This window comes from Podarcis cretensis (genome assembly GCF_951804945.1).
Source record: "Podarcis cretensis genome assembly, chromosome: 7".
Classification (NCBI taxonomy): domain Eukaryota; kingdom Metazoa; phylum Chordata; class Lepidosauria; order Squamata; family Lacertidae; genus Podarcis; species Podarcis cretensis.
In genome coordinates this window covers 60,790,485-60,811,451 of record NC_137176.1, presented here as the reverse complement: position 1 = coordinate 60,811,451, position 20,967 = coordinate 60,790,485, and the positions used below count along the sequence as shown (strand labels likewise).

The following is a 20,967-nucleotide window of genomic DNA, read 5'->3' as shown; positions in this document are numbered from 1 at the left end:
ATGTTTTGTTGTGTTCTTCTGTATTCTCTTGGAAGCCATCCAGAGTGGCTGGGACAACCCACTCAGATGGGCAGGGTACATGTTAATCATCATCACCATCATCATCATCAACCTTTAATGATATGCCTTAGAAAAAATATTTTAAGGATTTGTTAGTTGTAAAATCTAATAAGAACAATAAAAATCTTATGTTTAGTTTTATAATCTAATAAAAATCTGCCAACACAATGCTTCTTTTTATAAAGAAATTATCCCATTTCAGCTTTCACTAGTCACTATCAATAGAAATGAATGAGACTAGTAGATTCTCCATGAATCTCTTCTGGACACGATAAGAATTCTAGTGTAGCGAAGTGCATTCCCTGATCAATAGCAGCTGATGGAGTGGATTTAGAGTGGAAATGTGGAACACCTTTTTCTCCTAGCATGGCTGCTCTAATGAAAACCTAACAGTTGTTTGAAAGGGGGGTAGGGGAAGTTCTGGGAGATCCAATCAAGGATGGCCCGTGCCATCATGTCTGGGCTCAGGGCCAGCCCACTCATGAAGCAGTGTGAAGCAACTACCTTGGGCAGAAGAAGCTGCTGAGGGTTCATCCCTGTGGGCACCCTGCCTGCTCCCCCTGCCATCATCAGGAAAGTGGCGCTGGCATCAGTGACAATTTCTGGCGCGATCTCATGAAATCTCACCAAAATCTCACAATAAATCTTGTGAGATTTTGGTGGTGTCATGTGAGATCTCACCAGAACCTGCTATCAGTGTGTGCCACCACTGCATAGACTAGGTAAAGGATGCTTTGGTGGGGTGTCTGTGTTATCTTTTAATTGGCCCAAGCTTGGTGTGTAGATACGTTGAAGTATGATTTCTGGAGGATGGCAAACCTTAAACTGGATTGGTCTGAAACACTGATTTTACTTCAGCTGCGAACCCATTGGCTAGAGCTTGGGCTTGTAGCAAGAAAACCCTAATCACTGTGCTCTGCAGAGATGCCATCTTAACAGGAGGTCCATTCTGCACAATACAGGAATGAGGCCTTTAGCACTGACTATTGAAATTCCTTCTTGTTAAATATTAGAGAGGTGTCATCTCTGCTGCCTTTTTGGCACCTGCTGAAGACCTTCCTCTTTTGACAAGTGTTTTAAGACGAGATCTTTCCCCATCTTTATTGGAATTTCACTTAGATACTTTTAAACAGCTTTAATTGATTTGTATCTTGTTATGTTTGCTACGCTGGGCTCTTTCAGAAGGAAGGGTCCGGTAGATATTTAATAAACAAATAATTCTGCACTGTCATGGAAATAAACCACACTGTCCAAATTCTGAAAATATGATTAGTTTTGACCCTCTTACTTCATATTTTGAACATTGATCAACTCTTTAAAACAGGGAAGAGGGCAATGGTGCTTGATCCCTCCACACTTACCATTTTCCCTGTCAGAATCACCCCAAGCTCCTTTTGTCTGATGCCTTCATTTTGTCACGTTTCCTTCCTGTCTCGAATTCTGCCTGACTTCACGTTTTATTTACAGATCAATTGTTCTCATTCTTATTGCTCAATGGTCTTTTAACGCTTAGAAAAATCATTTTCTTTTGTGTGTGTGTCAAATATTTTAAATGGAGTACAATAAATATCGGTTAATGCAAGACTGTTTGTAAGAAAGCTGCATCCACTCCTAAGCACATTCAAACTCCCCTGAAGACACTTTGAATGCAACTGACAGGATATGAAGGAAGGAATGGTGGCCTTTTGGTAGTTATAAGAGCCAAAGACTAGATACAGACTGTTAGAGAAGACATTTGCAGGTACCGGGGACTGATTTTGAAAATATTGAGATACTGGAGCAAATGCTAACATCAGAGGATGTCACAGCCCTGGAATTTAAGAGAAAAGGCATTGTCCAGCCAAAGTGAAGGTCTTTTATGTCAATGGAGGTGGGGGGAATGTCTCAGTGTGCAAATCTTATTTGTAAATAAATACTGCCCGGTGTCTTTGTGCAACTCTGGCTGATGATAGAAGATAAATGGAAGGAAATAATTTTATAAAATTATACAGTGGTACCTCGGGTTAAGAACTTAATTCGTTCTGGAGGTCTGTTCTTAACCTGAAGCACCACTTTAGCTAATGGGGCCTCCCGCTGCTGTCGTGCCGCTGTTGCACGATTTCTGTTCTCATCCTGAAGCAAAGTTCTTAACCTGAGGTAATATTTCTGGGTTAGTGAAGTCTGTAACCTGAAGCGTATGTAACCTGAGGTACCACTGTACACTGTGTGTAGAGAAAAAGGAGGTTGTGAAACTTTCCTCCTTAGCACTGATCTGAAATTGCCCCTTGCAGTCCCTTCTTCTGTTCACAGGTGTCAGTGTGGGAGGGGAGGAATATTTTGGTGATTTGGAGGGGTGGTGTAGATAGCGAAAAGCCACCAGAAGCAGTAGCAAATGGCACGGTGGGGCACTGCCACCTGACTTCCAGGAGGTAGAGGGGGAGGTGACAGCAAGGTCGGCATGATGCAGTGCTGCTTGCCGCGAGCCAAGATTGTCTAGGCAGGAAACAAATCAGCAAAATTGGCTATTGCTGACAAGACAACTCTGGGCTGTTTTCAGGAATCAAATTGTTAACTTTTTATGAACTTTTTACTAAGATAAAGAACTTTACTGATTCAGTTATTTGTATATACAGCTGTACACAATGAAGAAACTATTGCCTATGGAAATGGGAGTCAGGGACAAATTAGTGCTACAATAATTATTTATGTATCTTTATTTTTTTTAAATAGCAGCTATGCCCCATATCCCAAATCTGGATTGGGACTGCACCATGGAGGAGGGGCATAACCCTTTGCCCTGTGCAGTGTTCTCAAGAGAAAAATGGCCCTGAATATAAAACAAATTGAAAGAGTATTAGTGATCTGCATAGCTGACAACTATATTAGTTACTTATAAAGAATGCAATTGTAATACATAATAGAACACATGCCATAACAGGGGCAGTAACCCTGTGATTTGTATTTTTTTTTAAAAAAAAAAATTTAAAAGACGTTTGAACATTTTTCTTTTGACTGCTATGATGTCAACAGCTATGATGCCAAAAAGGGATTTGTGCCATTTAAAAAATAATGTTGTTGTTGTTGTTGTTGTAAAAAAACTGATTTCCCCCATAGATCATTCACTGTCATACCATGATGCCAAATGAACTAGCTCTCTACCCTTAGTGTATATTATGTCATCCTGAAAATGCATCTCTTGACTTCTGTACTGGAATGTGCTGCCCTCTGGTTAAAAAGCCTCCTTATCTTGAACCTGTTACCCCATGCTTGGAGATTCTGTGTCTGTCTCTTCCCCTGAAGGGTTTAGGAGCTCTTGTACTGGCAACCAGAAGCCTTCTATAATGTACACACTTATAGACCCTTGAGAATGAGTCAGATAAACAGGGCACATGAGATCCCAAGAGGAAAGCTTACATCAGAAGTGGTTTTAGGGTAGCGCGACCAGTTCTGCTGCACCGTGTGCTGATGCTGCAATGATGTAGAACCGCAATGATGTAGAACAGAGTGCAAGAAGCATGAGGAAGGCGCTGCATTTTAGCATCGCACAGGGTGCTGCTGAAATTTGAGAGCCCAAAGTCTGCCATTGCTTGCATAGGCAGTCCTAGGAGTGATAGAAGCCAGCGGTGTCAAAATTCAGCTCCTCCCAGGTAAAGCAAAAATATTTGTGTTCCAAAGAGACAGACCAAGCAGAAGAATGCAGCTAGCCATGCAGGAAGGAGCAGGCAAATGGGAAAGGATGGATGTAGCAGCAGGGAGACACCACAGAAACTGAAAATCACATCAGTGCTACTCAGGGAACAGCAACAAAATGTGCTGTGCTGACTTTGCTTTTTTTACATTCTTTAGTAATTAATGAAATTGTGTTCAAAAAATAATCAAAGAGGAGATTGAAAATGTTGGTGAAATTCTCACAGGTGATGGGTGCCTATCTTATTTTCAAAGTTGACAAGGAGTCTTTGGGGGGCATCCTTCATTTTATTCTGCAAATCATCCTTCCAGTGGTCTGCACTCTGCAGCCTTTCTGAGTGCCTGCATTTGCAGAAAATTCCATAACATCCACAGATGGGCTTTCTTGTGTGCACAGGAATGTAGAGAGGCTGCCAGCAGCGCACCTGACTGTCTTTTTACTTTCAAACCAATCGGTGCATAGGTTTACCCTGCACAGAACTGCAATTCCCAGCACCCTTAACAAGCTACAGTTCCCAGGATTCTTTGGGGGAAGCCTTGTGCTTTACACATATGGTGTGGAAGTGACACTCAGTGGGTTATCTTCATAGGCAAGTGTTTGCTGTGGGAGCAGCAAGCAAGGGAAATGATCCGTCCTGAAGTTACTGATTTAAGACTTGTGAGACCTAACAGTATAGGACAGGAACTACCGATAGAAGAAAATCAAGATACAACAAGGGACAATCTATAGTGGAATGGAGAAGTAAAAAAGAGGGCTACTCATGCAGACATAACCTAGGAGAATTGGGCTGAGATGCCTCGTAAGGGAACAAATTAGCTATTGAAGCAAAGTATGAACAATGCAAAGCACCCTTTCTTATCCCATCATCATCCTGTATATTTCTTCCAATAGGTTTTAAGTTCATTTCCCCCCAAAATGAAACCCAAAGTCACTTATGGATTGACATTTTGGTATGTATGTAATGTTTAATGTAAAGTGGCTTCATGCAGAGAACTGAAATGAGACACAGATGATTCATTTACACATTTATTGACTATTCTGCTTATTCTGGCAGACTGAAATGGAGAACAATGCCATTCATTTTACAGACATTTGACAGAAAATAAACAAGTATTTTTGATGTTGAACAACTGTACAATACAGACTACCACATGCATATTTAAATGCTGATTGGTGCAGAAATATTTAGCTGATCAGCAAAAAACTAGTATAACCAAAAAATAAAAATAATCACATTTCCTTTTCATGATGTTAAAATGCAGCTGATATGGAAACATTGATACGAATACCATTATATGTGAAGTTCTATTAATGGTGCAAGATGGACAGCGGAGGGGTAGGGGTGGGGAGTTAAAGTGGTATGCTCTCTACAGAAAAATAAAAGGTGAAAACAAGACATTTCTAGTAAATACAAAGATGCAACAAAGCATGCATGATGCTGTTACCATTGCAAAATGCCCTTACAAGAACACTGTAATTTTCAGTCCTGCTCCATCCCTAAAATAGAAGTAATATATACAACAAAAGCAGCAGACTCTCCCATTTTGGATGGGGCATTTTGTAAAGGCAGATGAATGAGATTAGATGAGACTTATCATATATGCACATATCTCCTATCCCAAAAGGATGCTTTGTTTTTTAAAAAGGAGAATATGTTGTTAGTATAGCAGTTTACAGTGAAATGCTGCCATTCATTGAAAACTGAGCAATAGTAAAGACACAGCTATTGTGCCAGTACAATTTAAAAAAATACTGTTGTGCTTCCCTCCCCCACCACAGTATTTGTAGCGTCCATAGAAGAAAACATTGTTAAGTAAACTCAGTCCATGCTACTGTAGATATGAAACAAATATGAGAGATAACATCTAACTGATAAACATGAAACAGTACATATTGAGTGGTTATTTACAGTTATCTCGATGCAACAGGCTAAGTGCTGAGTGCTGTTTGTTACTGAAAACTGATCTCTAAATGTTTAGATTTTTATCTGCATGGCTGGCACTGACTTGCATATGATGAACGTGGCTAAAGCTCTGAGAATATATAGAAGAATAACACTAAAACTCTGCCCTCCGCCCAGGGATGTGGGATGCAATTCTTTCTCTCTCCAATACTCTGACCTAGACAGACAGGAAACCACTTTGCCTGAACCCCAGTAAATGAGCCAATCTTTTAGTTTCAGCTTGGTTTGGGATACTGCTTTTTGAGGGCTGGCTTACTCAGAGATCCCTGTGTGCAAGCAGAAAGTGTTTCCACTGACACACGGCTGTGCTGATTTTTCATCTGGCTGTAGCTTGCTCTGGAGAAGCCACTCCAGGGGGACCCTCTCAAAAGCAAAACAGCACCCTTAAGATGAACAGAAGCGTTTTCTGCCATCACGTGGGAATCTCTGGACCCAAGGCTCCATCCCTATTGTGAGAACAAATCTGAACCCCCCCCCCCCCCCCGTGTAAGCAGCATGATGAAGTGAACATACAGGGAGACAATGGAAAAATTAAATAAATAATAATTTCATGTAACACCCAATATGGAGAAAAGCCTATCCACCCTTTTTCCCCAGGACATAAATATACATGGTTGAGAAGCTGATTCTCCATCATTGTCCACTTATGTAGTAGCCATTTACATTTAAGACATGGGCAGAAAACACTCTGCAGGCAGGTTGTGGTCTTGTTTATTATAAATCAGAAGCAGCTCCAAGAGAGCTGCTTCTGATTTATTTATTATAAATCAGAAGCAGCTCCAAGAGAGCAGCAGCCCGTTTGCTTTCATGGCCAGCTGTGGCTTCTGTGGAGTTGGATTTTGATCAGCCCTATGCCTATATTTTTGGACTACAACTCCCATAATCCCTGACCATTGGCCTGACCATGCTGGCTAAGGCTGATGGGAGTACAACAGCATCTGGAGGGCCCCAGACTGTGGAAGGCTGATCACCTTGTTACATAATGTGTGTGTACAGAAGTGCTGTCTCCAAACTAATACTGCTTGCTGTCTCAGTAGAGTCTGACACTTAATGAACAGTATTTTGAGTGCTACACTGTGTCACTCGGAGCAATCACTTAGACCACTGTGTCCTCTTCGAAGATTGCTCACTCGTTATAATAAAGGTGAGAGGCTGCGTTGGCCAGGATCCAAACAGATTCATGCATGAACAGAAAGAACGTCACATGTGTGTGTGTGTGTGTGTTATGTGATTTGCATTACATTCCAGGGATTTGTTGATCCTCCAGGCACCTTTCTCTCTGTGTGTTTGTGCTGTGCTTTAAGAAGCAAAGGTGGGAAAGGGGTGTGTGCAGCTCTTCTGATATTTCTCATAGTAAGTGAGATGCCAAGATGGCATGCACATATTTGTTTATCTGGAAGAACCTCCATTTCACTGCTGCTATGACACTGGGCTTGACCAAAGATTAGTAGCTTGATACTTATGCATATGTAAAAGAGGAATGGGAAGAGTCAAGTCCCTAAAAAAAAGTCCCCAAAGTGCTCAGGCACAGGGGGGATACAAGAAAGTAGCCTTTAGGCATCAGCACATTGAAACAAACCCCCAGCTATTACAAAAATGCCAGGCATACTTCTGTGCACCTGCTTTGGCTTTTGCAGCTTGATGTGCTACATCAGGCTTCCTCAAACTCAGCCCTCCAGATGGTTTGAGACTACAGTTCCCATCATCCCTGACCACTGGACCTGCTAGCTAGGGATTGTGGTAGGCCAAAAACATCTGGAGGGCCAAGTTTGAGGAAGCCTGTGCTACAGAAACTCGCAGGAAATGGAGGTGGGCAGCATCCCAACATGAAAAGGCTAAAAAAGGAAGGAAGCCAAACGGGTGCTGATTTGGGGAGGAATTTTTTTTATATGCGCTGTGCTCAAGACAATTGCAAAGTATAGTGTTTCTGGGCTAAAATAAATAAATAAATTTGCACTGCCTTGTTCCAAAAACAAATTAAGAGCATGAAGCCCACTAAGGGAGCCAGTCTAACTCCCTCCTGGAAGGAGAGGAGCCGCCACATCCAAAGCACCTGCCTCTCATGCTGTCCTGGGTGAAAAGTGAGAGCAATTTATCCCCCAGCTCTGCTACAGCAGAGAGGCCCAAATTAGAGTCACTGCTGGTACCTGGACTGGTTTTGGATCCAGCAAATCCTTTGCTGACCCAGCTCCATTCCTTTCTCACCCCTCCCTTCCCCAGAAATGTCCCATTTCAGGAGTTTCTACTAGTTACCACTGGCAGGGATACCAGAGGTAGTGGCGTCTGCCTGCCTGTGCTTTCAGCAGGTCCTAGGGGAACATTTGTGGTGGTGAAGGATGCTGCCAGCGGAGCCAAGCAGAGGGACACTTCTGCCACATCCATACTCTCTCCATCACAGCGGGTCAGGTTTGAGGGGGGGCTGGATTGCTTTGTAAGGCTGCAATTGAACTTGAACCCAATGGAGCTTAGACAGACGGCTGTAATGTAAGCAAGCTTTTGCAGCTTGCTTCATTGGAATAATTCAGTGCAAATTCTTTTTGTCCCTGAGAAAATCTATGTATTAAACTGCATTAAGCACATCACATATCACTACAGAAAGGTGTAAACTTGGTTTGAACATCAAAGTGGGACACAAAAAGTGAATGTGTCCACCACTGGCAATGCTTGCTGAACAATAGCGCTTCCAAGTCTCTGACAAGCTATCTATCAATTGTACACAGTCGAACTCTGCTTGGTGAGTTGCCAGCAACACCACCTCCCAGTTATCACAGAACAAAGCCAAATCAGTGATCAAGTGCCAAATCAGTGATCAGCTGAGTAGAGAGAAATGAGTTGCTTTGGAAAACTTGTGGCAAAGAGTCACAGGTTATTAAATATATCCCTTAGCATATTTGAATACATTTCTCTCCCCTTTAGGAAAATGGGGCAGAAGAGAACCCTAGACTAGCACTGCTGAAAAATATACTATTATCTTATAATGTCATATAGCTAGAAGAGCATCCTTGCTAAACTCTTAGTATGCAACCATTTTTGGCTACATCACACTTGGATTCAGTTGGTGAAGCTAGCCAGAGGATGGCAGTCTTAGCAGGCAATCCCCAAACAGCAGTGAATGGGATTTTTTATGTTGGTTTCAAGAATAGTGGTGGATGGGCAAGCAATATAGGGTTGGAACAAAAGTCTTAACATTGACTTTTGTGACAATAGTTACCTTACTATACAAGCAACAGGTAATTAAACATAGCAGTAGTGTGTTTTTAAACATGCCTTAGGTACTCACAGGTACTCTGCCTTTCCTTCTCCCTCTTGTTGCTGTGTTTCGTCCTGTAGTGTGAGAGTTGTTCTCCATTTCCTTTCCTTTCCTTTCCAAGTTTACTGTGACCAAATACTGGAAATGCTGTCACCAAAACTGCATTAGTCAGGACACAAAGTTTATGCCATAATAAAAATCTGTTAGTCTTTAAGGTGCCACTGTTTTTTTACCTGTAATTTGAGTTTGCTTTTGAAGTACAAACAATGACTTATGTGATGTTGTAGAGCCATAATGAACATGGAGTGGTAATGTGATGTCAGATGTTGTTGTTCCATAAGATAGAAAGGAACAATCTATCACAGGGTAGCCAACATGGTGCCCTCTGCATGTTGCTGGACTAGAGTTCCCATAATCTCTGACCACTGACAATACTGACGGGTGGATGGGAGTTGGAGTCCAACAACATCACTTGAGCACCACATTCGCTGCTCTGGACTAAGTGTAGAACATATAGTTGCTTACAGGCTATCTAGATGGTATGCTATCTTTAGTAAAGCTTCGGTTCTTAAACCCATTTTAGGAAGAGGACACAATGTTTCTTACCCTTTATAGAGGCCCATATGTATGAAAATAAATGAAACACCTTCTCTTTCTCCACTATCCAAAAATAGGTTCATGCTCTTGAGCTTGCCGCAAAGGCATCCTCTTGTGTTAATGATCATTTTTGTGTGTGGCACAAATGGAATTACTCCTAACAACATATGTGAGGTCAGATTCAGATAAGCTTAGAACATTTTTGTATCCAGTAGCAAAGGGCTTCCAAATTATTGCTTGATGGACGTAGCTTGGGAGACAAAAAGTTGTATTCAACTAAGTTTTATTCAGGATAGACCCAATAAAATAAATGGACCTAAGCTAAGTCATGTTCATTAATTTCAATGTCTATTCTGAGTATAGCTAACACCGGATACAATCTAAAGTCTTGACACATATGTAGAATGAAGCCAGTACTAGCCAAGGGGAAGGAATGTCAACATGTATCTCATATGGTACATCAGCAGGGCTCTGAAGATAGGAATAGTTTATTACATATGAAAAGAGCATATTTTAGCTTTGGATCCTTCCACCTATAGCTCATGATAGAACAGTCATGTTAGCCAACAAGTGTTTTCCCTGGGTAAGGATTATGAATGAAACTAGGATTTCATTGAAATCAGTGACCAACCTCCCATTTTCAACCGAAGCCCAAGGTTTCATTTAGCCTTTGGTTTTGTTCTTTATATGGTTGTCATTATGAAGACAGATCAAATAGGGCAGCATGGTGTTAAAAAAGTACAGAAATTACAGAGCAATGTCTTTTAAAAGCTAGTTAGCATTTAGTCTCAGTCAATGGGAATATCTATCAATAAAACAAGAGACATAAACAAAGGAGGTTCATAAAATAAAATGGAGGTCATTGAAAAGGATTAAGCAGAATGCCACATAATTAACTTAAATCATATGCAGAAATATAATTACCTGGACAGCCATGAAGAACAAATGCATATTTTGAGACCTAATGACCAGACATTGTTTTTTGTTTTTTAAAAAATGACATTTAACTGTATTATTAATTCTTAAGAGAAATATCTGGAGATACTGTATTTAAAAACAAAGGCAAGTATTAAAAAGGGTCTAAGAATTGGAAAAAAATAAAGATGACTTTTGCTGTGCTTGGTATTTGGTCCAAAAGACACATATTAAATACATGATGGTGACATTTCCTTACAAAAGTAAAACCTGAGGGCGACAGGATAAGGCCCAGTTTTCTCTTTGAAGGCTGTTGCAGCCAAATAGAAAAAAGAATGGAAAAGAAAAAAGGAAAGGAAATTAAAGGAAAAATTCCTTTAAGAAAGCATATGAGAAATTTTGAATTCTGCTCAGCTATATTAGAAATTATTCTGTTGAAGCTAACATGAATTTTAAGTGGTCTGTACTGAGTAAAATCAGTGTAAGTGGGTAAGGTTTTATGTTGAAGAACTCTCCCCCCCAAATTAGAATATTGTTTTTATTAGAAAATTAAAATTATTAAGCTTATAGGTCCAATATTTTTTGTGATTTGAAAATATTTTTAATGCATTTAACAGCTTCTTTAAATTTGCAGAAATAATGATTCTACTAAAATTATTGGAATTTGGGTAAAAGGTACACAATTTGGAAAGTTCCGTTCACATGCTGTTTTATCTTATTGCAGGAGAGCTTTTATCCTATTGATTAATATAGAATGCATGTGATGGAAGAACATGAAGAAGAAGAAATCCACAGAAGTTTCAAAAGATTTTGTTAATTTGTTAATTAATTGCAATAATTAGATATGAAAAACCTGATAGAGCAAAACTGCTCACAGCAAAGTCTGTATAAAACACCACTTTTGCAAAATTGAAGCAGAGGCTGGGCACAATGAAAAGATTGTCTACTCTGAGTTTTCCAACTTTGCTCATAAAGCAGCAATCCTTGTCTGTTGATTCAAGAAAGAGTAATCATGTTGGTATTCTGAAATTAATAAGTTATCTAAAATTGGGGCGCCTAGTGGTAAAGAAGTGGTGGACAAAAGCCACAGTACTCCTAAAGAGATTTTAGAAGCAAACTTACAACCACAAAAACTTCATTTAAAAAAATAAGATATTAACAATAGTGCATACAGCAATCGTAACTGTAATACAAACTTTTGAACTTTTAAATATAAAATAATCATTTTTTCATGGCCATTTGGCACATTTTATTGCCATAGAAATAATTTTATTATGTAACGTAATGGTGTCCTTGTCTTTGTTTTGATTTTGGCAGTTCTTATATCAAGTTTTCAATTTCTGGTCATTAAATCTTGCACAGTCTAAACAGAATTTTACTCAAAACTTGCAAATTTATCCGTGAAATCTATGCAAATAAAAATAATTTGAGCTATGATTTACTTCACAGATAGATGAGAAAACACTGTCATTTACTTAAACAAACAGCTTATACTTTATGAGCTTTTAAACAGAAAGCAAAATAGGTGAGATGCTTTAAGAAGAAGTTGCAATTTTGCAACATAAGTCTGTACAAATCCTCCAGGCAGCAAACTGTGAAGGAAGTACCTGTGTCCCGGGAAATGTATTTTCCACATATCCTTGATAACTGTAGATCTCCCCACAAACCCAAACTATTTACAAATGTATGCATTTTGCAGGCTCAAAGCACCTTGTTTCACATCATTATGAACACATGCATCGGCATTTCATCCTTTCATGTGCAAATTCCCAAAATTCATTATAACCAAGAGCAAAAAAAGTTAAAATATTTTTTTTAAAAAAAGACTTATCTACAATCATTAGTGAAAGGACCAAAAATGTCAGACGTTGCAGAATATGGGCTCCTAAAAGAGCTCTTTATTTTACTCACTGTTCTTGCATCATTTTTTAACTGATTTTTTCTCCTTTTTGTTACAAAAAAAGCAGATTTTCCACTTTTAAATTAAACAGTACTTAAACTAATCAACTCTTCATGCCATGCAAAAATAACATTTTTTTTTTTTTTACTTCTGAGGCTTCCCATGTTTTAGTTCATAGGCATTACTAATTGTGGTTTTAAGAAATCAGTTTTTGTCATTATTGCTCTCCTGACTAGTCACATGCTGGTTTCCCGTGTGGGACAGTAGCCAGTTTCTCCAGGATTTGTATGGATTTCTGGGGAAAACAAGTGGTTTTCCATTTTGTGACCTTCTTGGCTATTGTCCCCTTTTACATCCCCCCCGGCACAGTAAATGTCTTGTGTACAGTTTTGCCCCAAGATTTTGGGGGAAGAAGAGCTGACTCGAGGCTCTTCTGTTAAATGGTTCCCATCTTTGTGTTTTTCCCCGTAGCAGTTTGTCTTGATATCCTGCTCTTTGTCATGTCTTGTCATTCCAGGAATCTCCATGAAGTCGTCTTCTTCTCCAGTGTCCATTTCGGTGAAGCTTCTCCTCTCTTTGGAAGGGAAAGTAAAAAGCTTTTGTTTTGGAAACAGAGAAGGGGATGATTTCTTAGGAATGCTCTGGCAAACCATGGAGGCATCAGCACCCAGCAAGGGCCTGTCGCCGTGTGGTGAATTCTCTTCTAAGAGAATGGTGCTGATATGCTGAGGAGGGGTGGATTGCATGAAATCTGCTGCTGTTGTTACTGGAAGTGGCCTTGCAGTGCTCGGTGGCGTTTGTGGAGCGCCACCTCTGTTTTCCTTAAAATTAACTTTAAGGGACCTTGCTTTTAATGGATTGCTTCCTTTGAGAGAACTTTTGGGACTTAACATGGAGCTGTCAAAGTGCAAAGGGCCATGAAGCAGAGACTGGGAGCCAGCGTTATCCATGTTCATGGCTGTGTCAACTGGGGAGTACTCAAAGGTGACATCTCTGGGGGCAAACATTTTATCCTTGGTGTGTGATAAAAACTGAGAACTCTTTGCTCTTTGGTCTTCCAAATGGACAGAGTCAGGTGGGAACTTTAGCTGCAGGTGAGAACCAGAGTATGGGGGCAAGGGAGACCGATCTGTCTCAGTGAAATCGGTTGCACAGCTGGCAAAGCTATCAATGCTGGAAATGCTTCTCATGTCTGTCACTATGTCTCTGGGCCCTGACATGGATGGTTCTCCTTGCCCAACAACCTCTTCCATTTCAATTTCCTCCTCATATAAGGGAGGTTTCACTGACGGGCCTTGGTAGTTGGCATTGAGATTAGGTTGAGACTGAGTTTTAGTAATTTCATTGTATAACATTTCGAGTTTCTGAGCACTCAAGTGTTGGGGACTGGAGGCTGTGACAATATTGTTGAGCTTTTCGTTGGTATCTTGCTGGCTTACTTCCTGATATTTATTCTCCAAGGACTTATTAGAACTTGTTTCAGACATTGTCCTTCTGGCCCATTTCCACCGGCTTGGAGATAAGTGGTTATCGTCAGGGGTTTCCTTGGAGTTGGCTGCTTCCTCAGTCTTACCGGAATCCACGGCTACATCAATCAGTTCCATGCTGCGGGCAAAGGCATCTTTTAGATTCATTGAGACAATGCTTCCATTTCTTTTTGCTCGCTCAAGTGCCTCCCTTCGTTTAATGGCTTTCTCCTGCCGTTTTTGCTCCTTATAAAACTCAGAGAAATTGTTTACTATGATGGGAATAGGTAGAGCAATTACCAGCACTCCAGCAATGCAACACAATCCTCCAACAATTTTACCTAGTAAAGTCTTAGGATATATATCACCATAGCCTACTGTAGTCATAGTGATGGTGGCCCACCAAAATGATGCAGGGATACTAGTAAACTTCGTAGCATCTTCGTCTTTCTCAGCAAAAAATACAAGACTGGAAAATATCATGATACCCATTGCTAAAAATAATATCAATAAACCCAATTCATTGTAACTCCTCCTGAGTGTGAATCCTAAAGACTGAAGGCCTGTAGAGTGTCTGGCAAGTTTAAGGATCCTGAGTATCCTCATAATACGGAATATCTGAACAACACGGCGGACATTTTGGAACTGCAGCACACTTTTGTTGGATTCTGTGAGGAAAATGGTGACATAGTAGGGTAAAATGGCCAGCAAGTCAATCACATTTAATGGACCTTTGAAGAACTTCCACTTGTTTGGAGATGACAGGAAACGCAAAAGGTACTCCATAGTGAACCAAGCTATACACACAGCTTCTACATGTGCTAGCTGGGGGTTGTCATTTAGTTGTCCAAATTCATCAATTACTTGAAGCTCAGGTAGAGTGTTGAGTGACAAAGCAATGGTGGACAGCACAATGAACAAAATAGATACAATGGCCAAAATCTGTAAAACAAAAATAAGCAAAAAAAATGTAGTTAGCAAATCATAATGGATATTAGAAGTTCATCCTCAGAAATAGTGCACTAATAGGTTTGCAGGTCATCATATTCATCTCACTGTAATTAGACAAGATCTGCTATACCCAGTCACCCTGATTAGTTCATGCAAGATCCAGGATGAGGAATCTCTGGCGCTTCAGATGCCGCTGGACTACAGTTTCCATAATCCCTGACTACTGGCCATGATGGCTAGTGCTGATGGGAGTTGGAGAACAACAACTGGGGCTGGATCAAAACTTCACCCTCTGCAAACAGAAGAGCTCCTTCTGTCCACACTGGCCTTTTGATGGAGAAATCTCACTGGTGGAAGTGGGTGACCAAGGCAACTCACGCCAATTTCCCTTTTCCCATGCAGCTCCCAGTGTTCTGGAGGGTCCTCCAACCTGTCACATAATATTTTCATAGGACCTTGTGGTCTAGGAGGGGAAATCAGCAAAAGAACCCAACTTCTGTCTGCTCAGAGGATGCTCCCACCAGTGGGAGTGAAGTTTGGGTTCAAGTCATACTGACTTTGGCAAAAATCCACCAACTTCAAACATATGTATAAATCAGACCATATTCTTAAGATGAACAGTCATTAACATTTGTCAAATTAGAGAAATATATGTGATGGCATAGTTGTAGATATTTTGTGGGTGTGTACACACACACACACACACACACACACACCACACACATAATTATCTGTCATTCAAGGAGTGTACATGATTTCCCCCTTCTTCATTTTATCATCACAATAACCCTGTGAGGTAGGTTAAACTGAGAGGCAGTGACCAGCCCTGGGGTGCCCAATGAGTTTCATAGCTGAGTGGTGATCTTAATCCTTGCCTCTCAGGCTGCAGTTCAACACTTTAACCACCATACAGCTCCACTGCGGCATTGCAGTTGACCTGGTGAGACAGAGCACTTGGATATAGTGCCCCAGGAATGGACATTACAGTGAGGCCAATAGCCTAACAGCAGTGTTCCATTCCATAAAGTTTTAACATTTCAGATGCTAGCTATTGTGTACAATAAACAGTAAGACAGATGTTCCGAGAAATGTTCTATCAGCTGACATATTCCACAGTCTTTAAATCATTTTCAGTTACACAATAAGAAGTATAGAGGTGGGGGAAGAGAAAGAAGCTCAACATCCTTTAGCATTTTACTTTTTATCACTTAGTTCAATTATTTGAAAGCTGAAAGAAAATGGACAGCCTTAAGATTACATGAGAAAATGTTATGCTCAATGAATTTACCGAAGTGCAGCATTTGGAAATGCAATTTCTCCCCTTCAGAGAAAACAGTAATTTTCTGTTTTCCATGAAAAGTACAAAGGCAAACTGTGTTCTGCCTTGAATTTCAGTTTGGACTTGTAAAGTACCAAAACATACATATCCTTTTATCCCTATTTTTGGAAAATTGTTCATTTTAAGCCATCTTGTTTCCAACGACACATAGGTGCAAGCAAATACCCACGTACCTACCTACATTGGCTGCGGTCTCAGGCATACTCATCTGGGAGTATGTCCAATAGAGCTCAGTGGAGCTTATCTCTGAGTAGACAGGATTGTGCTATAGGTTAGTTGAGCTTAAACCCATCGCAATAAACGGGTCTTAAGTCATGACTAATTTGTCTCATTGATTTCATTGGGACCTTAGTTCAACTTGTGGGAAATTGCAGTCAAACAGGCTTGCAGGCTTTCCATATGCACCTGGTTGGCCATTGTAAGAAAAGGATGCTGGACTAGATTGGGATCCAATTTAATAAGCGTTCATGTAGCAAGAACCAGAAGTGTTCCCTCCCTGTGAAAAAAAAGTTAGAAAAGCCCCACAGCTATCAGGGTTGGGGGAGCTATGGGTACAGTATTGTTGATGTCTCGCACAACAGCTTCACTGTATTAATGTTACACCGCAAGGCAGCTCTCTTTCAAAATATGATTGTTCTTATTTTCTACTGTTTTAGTGGCTTGCAATCTATGTTTCCCATTTAAAGAAGGCAACAAAATATGTTTCCAATATTTCCCTTGGATTATTTAATGTCAGGAGAAATATTGGTTAATTTTACTTCTTTGTTTTACTAGGATATTCTGCATGCAGATGAGACATCTCTTCTGCTGTGAGTTACGTTTCATTCCCCTTACAAGACAGCAAAGTATGGACAGTGTTAGGAATATTTCCAGATACAACTCTGTCTTTGTGAAGTAATTTGTGAATGAATAAAACCCCTTTCTTTCTCCGTAGTGTTAAATATTTAGTACATCTCAGTAATCTCTGTTGGTACATCTCCAATTTTTAACTGGCATTAAAAGCTGGCTTTGTTCCTGTGCACCTAATTTGCTTCTTCACCACATCCATCACTATAACAGAACAATTTCAACATCATTATATAGAACGGGAACAGGAAGAATGGAAATATAAAAGATGTAGTACAACAGAAATTCCTCCATCTCTTTCACCTATGCAAGAATTTTCAAGATATAATCAAATTTAAGTCACTATGATTAAAACACAGTCAATGTAATGAGCTGGGAAAATGAAGTTCAAACTCAAATATAGCAAGTATAGTACAAATCAAGCTACTGTTCCCCTGCCCCCAAAAGAACAGAATTCTTCCTGATCAACTAACCTATATCTTTTGTTTTTTCATTGTTTATATCCTGCCTTTCCTCAGAGGAGCTCAAGGTGGAATACATGACTCTCCTCTTCTCCATATTTTGCTCACAACGACCCTATGAGGTAGGTTAGGCTGGTCAAGGCCATATGGTGAGTTTCATGGCTGAGTAATGATGTGATCCCTGGTCTCTCAAGTCCTAGTTCAACACCCTAACCATTACACCACACTTCACTGTACAAGCTCCTTTGCAGAACAACAAAAATGGGTTTCTGTCTCATATCAAAAGCTGTAATCTCTCCTAGTATAAACACAGCTGCGTACACAAAAAGGGATCATCCCATGTCACAATAGTGTTCTCTTCCCTTCTCCTTGGTACATGCACATGGGGGTATACCGACTGCTCTACACCAACAATTATCTAAAATAGTACATCTTGGCCGATGAAAATGTACAACTCATTGACTGTCACATCAAAGAAAGCTCAACAACTTTGGTGGATCCCCCAAATCCTGGCTATGCCCATGACTACAACTCCCATCATCCTCAACCATTGACCAATGATCATGGGTGATGAGAGGTGTAGTCCATAACATGTGAAGGATGCCATGTTGTCTACCACCTTGCTGAAGCTATGAAGGTTTGATGCTGCAGAGTCCCATGGACTGCAAGAATATCAAACCTCTCCATTCTGAAGGAAATCAGCCCTGAGTTCTCACTGGAAGGACAGATCCTGAAGCTGAGACTCCAATACTTTGGCCACCTCATGAGAAGAGAAGACTCCCTGGAAAAGACCCTGATGTTGGGGAAGATGGAGGGCACAAGGAGAAGGGGACGACAGAGGACGAGATGGTTGGATAGTGTTCTCGAAGCTACCAGCATGAGTTTGACCAAACTGCGGGAGGCAGTGGAAGACAGGAGTGCCTGGCGTGCTCTGGTCCATGGGGTCACGAAGAGTCGGACACGACTAAACGACTAAACAACAACAACACTACCTGGATAGGAGACCACCTAGGAACGCATGTATGCTGCCTTGGGTTCTGTGACAGAAGAAATGTGGGCTATAAAAGTTAGAAAATAAAAATAGAATTCAGATATATCCACTGACTTTTTGAAAAAAGCTTTGATACTGCTTTTGGTTAGTTTCATAAACCTAGTGGCATATTTGTAAGTAAGCAATACACTATGTAGTTTTCCCTTGCTATTTTGTCAACTTATGGCAGCAGGATTATGAACACTGGAAGTATGCATCATCAATATTACGGTGAAATATTAAGTCAGATGAGGTAATTTTTATTTTGTTGAAGAATGGGAGGCTGTCTAGACATAAAATCAATGGCATTATGATAAATGAACAGGAGGTACTTAATGTGCAAGATAAGTCATCTCATTTGAACAACTTGGGAACCATGCTAAAGCCTATTAAGCCCAATGTGTGCTTCTCCAGTAGCTTTATTAGAACTTGATGCCAAATGCCATAGCAGCAATTGAAAATTAGATGCTAAATACCACACTGGCAGCAGGAAATTAGTAAAATGCAAGCTTAAAAACATCACATAAATAATTTAAAAAGAGCACTGGGCAGAATATATGAAATAAATTATTATAAGCAATTACAAGCAGTCACCCCCTCCATTTTTAATATAATATTTACTGATTTTTTTTAAAATAAAAAAGCTGTAGTGTTATAAGCTTTGTGACAGGCAACCATTGCCAGCTATAGATTGGTGATAAAATAATGTGCATTCTTAACTTTTGGTTGATAGGTTGTTGCCTAAAGAAAAAGTTGTCTCAAACCATTTGGTTGTAGTGAATGTTAATCCTAGGCCCACTGTAATTAAAGTGCATGACTAAATTAGGCCCCTCAGTTCAATGGGTCTACTCTAAGTAGGACCAACACTGGAGACAACCTAATGGTCCCAATCCACTGGAAGTTTGTTGTGCATAGTTGATTTCCAAAGGAGTGAAGTATGATTGGAGAGCTCTGAGGAAAACTTTGTGCAGTAGTGTGATTTTGATTATGTGTGACGAGGTCTTGTTTGTTTGTTTAGATCCATTCTAGAATCTGTACAGCTGTAAACTGCTCCCAAATATGAGGAAATGTTGATAATGCTGCAGAGGTACATGATGTTTTTGTACCCCTCCCCCCCAAAAAAAACATAGAACTGTTTCCCCATACCAGTTCAGAGTACGGTGCAATATGACATAGACACTACTGGACCATAAATACTTTTATCTATCCAAATTCCCACATCTGACATGAGAACTTTCAATCCACTGTATCACCCCAGCTCTACTATACTTAGTCTGCTATAGGCACTATTAATACAGCTTTAGTTTATCATTTGAATCTTGGGCTTTGAATTTTCTCTTTATTCTTATTTTACACTCACGCTCCCATTTAGTTCAAGGTTTCATAAATCAACATTCATTTTTGTCATCTCTGTCTATTGTTAGCCCCAACAGATGCACAATAATAGGCACACTGCGCTTGAACCTGTCCTAAATGAATATGTGTCATTATCTGTCAGACAGGTTTCCTTGTTCAACTACATTTTAAAAGTATGATAGCTACAAAACTCCACCATTATTTTCCTGATCTACACTTGGCTGATTCTTCTGCCTGGCTGACAATACTTAAAGTTAACTTCAAGCTTCCAGTCCATATTAAAAGACTGCAATCCTATGCACACTTAGCAAGAGTATGCTCCAATAAACACAATATAAATTACTGGTACTTCTGAGTACATATGCATAGTTTTGTACAGAAAGGCAGGATGCCTCTATGGCACTGCCCCACTCTACCAGTCATTCCTGGTTAGTATATTTGAAATGATATATAGCTAGTCAGTAATTGGCAAGTAGTTTCTGACTAGGATGGTACCTTTTAAGGCCGGTGGCTCTGGAACATGCAGATGTAGTTAGGAAGATGCTTTAGGGTGGGTATCCTTTCATATTAAGGGGAACATTAGGCTAAAACTGAATAGCCTTTATATGGAGGAGTATTCAAAGATACTATTCCACATCTGCAGTCTGAAATGGTACTAACTCAATGTAAGGTACCCCGTGATCCTGTTGACTGTGCAGTTTAGTTCTTATTGCCTTGCCTTTTGTTGAGATCATATCTATTTTATGTTTAGTATTCATATGAAACACTATATTCAGCACATTATCCTAATGTCACTGGACCATAAACCTAATATTTTAGCCTATCAGTTCAGCTGTCACAAGCTATTTTCTGACCTAAAGTATTTTGCAAATATTTCTAAAGCCATTTCAGTCAATGACTAAATGAAACAATGCATACTATCTGAACTTAGACACTGTAAAATGTTTATGCATTGCTAAATCTATATCCTTCTACATGTTTATGGTTACACACACTGCATTTTTCATGGCCTGGTGATGCTCACCTTGAAGAAAAAAAGAGATCTCATTGTTTCAGAAGAGCAAGTCTGAGGATTTGTACATTGCATCTAAATGTACTGGTGTTACACTGAGCCTGTCACTAACAGGAGTGTCATTACCATAGTAAAGGTGATCTCACAAGTAAAC

At 40.0% G+C, this 20,967-nt stretch overlaps 1 protein-coding gene across 3 annotated transcripts in view; it reads right to left on the bottom strand.

Moving 5' to 3' along the window:
- Positions 1-20,967, bottom strand: part of KCNB2 (potassium voltage-gated channel subfamily B member 2) — a 251,054-nt gene continuing 230,087 nt past the window's right edge. For 2 of the 3 annotated variants that reach the window (XM_079983074.1, XM_079983073.1), the window contains one exon: positions 6,450-14,760. In XM_079983074.1, the coding sequence (XP_079839200.1) occupies positions 12,589-14,760 (2,172 nt within the window). In that variant the 3' untranslated portion in view covers positions 6,450-12,588. Of the gene's footprint in view, positions 127-6,449; positions 14,761-20,967 lie in introns of those variants that run through there. The other variant, XR_013840511.1, reaches the window with a different exon arrangement.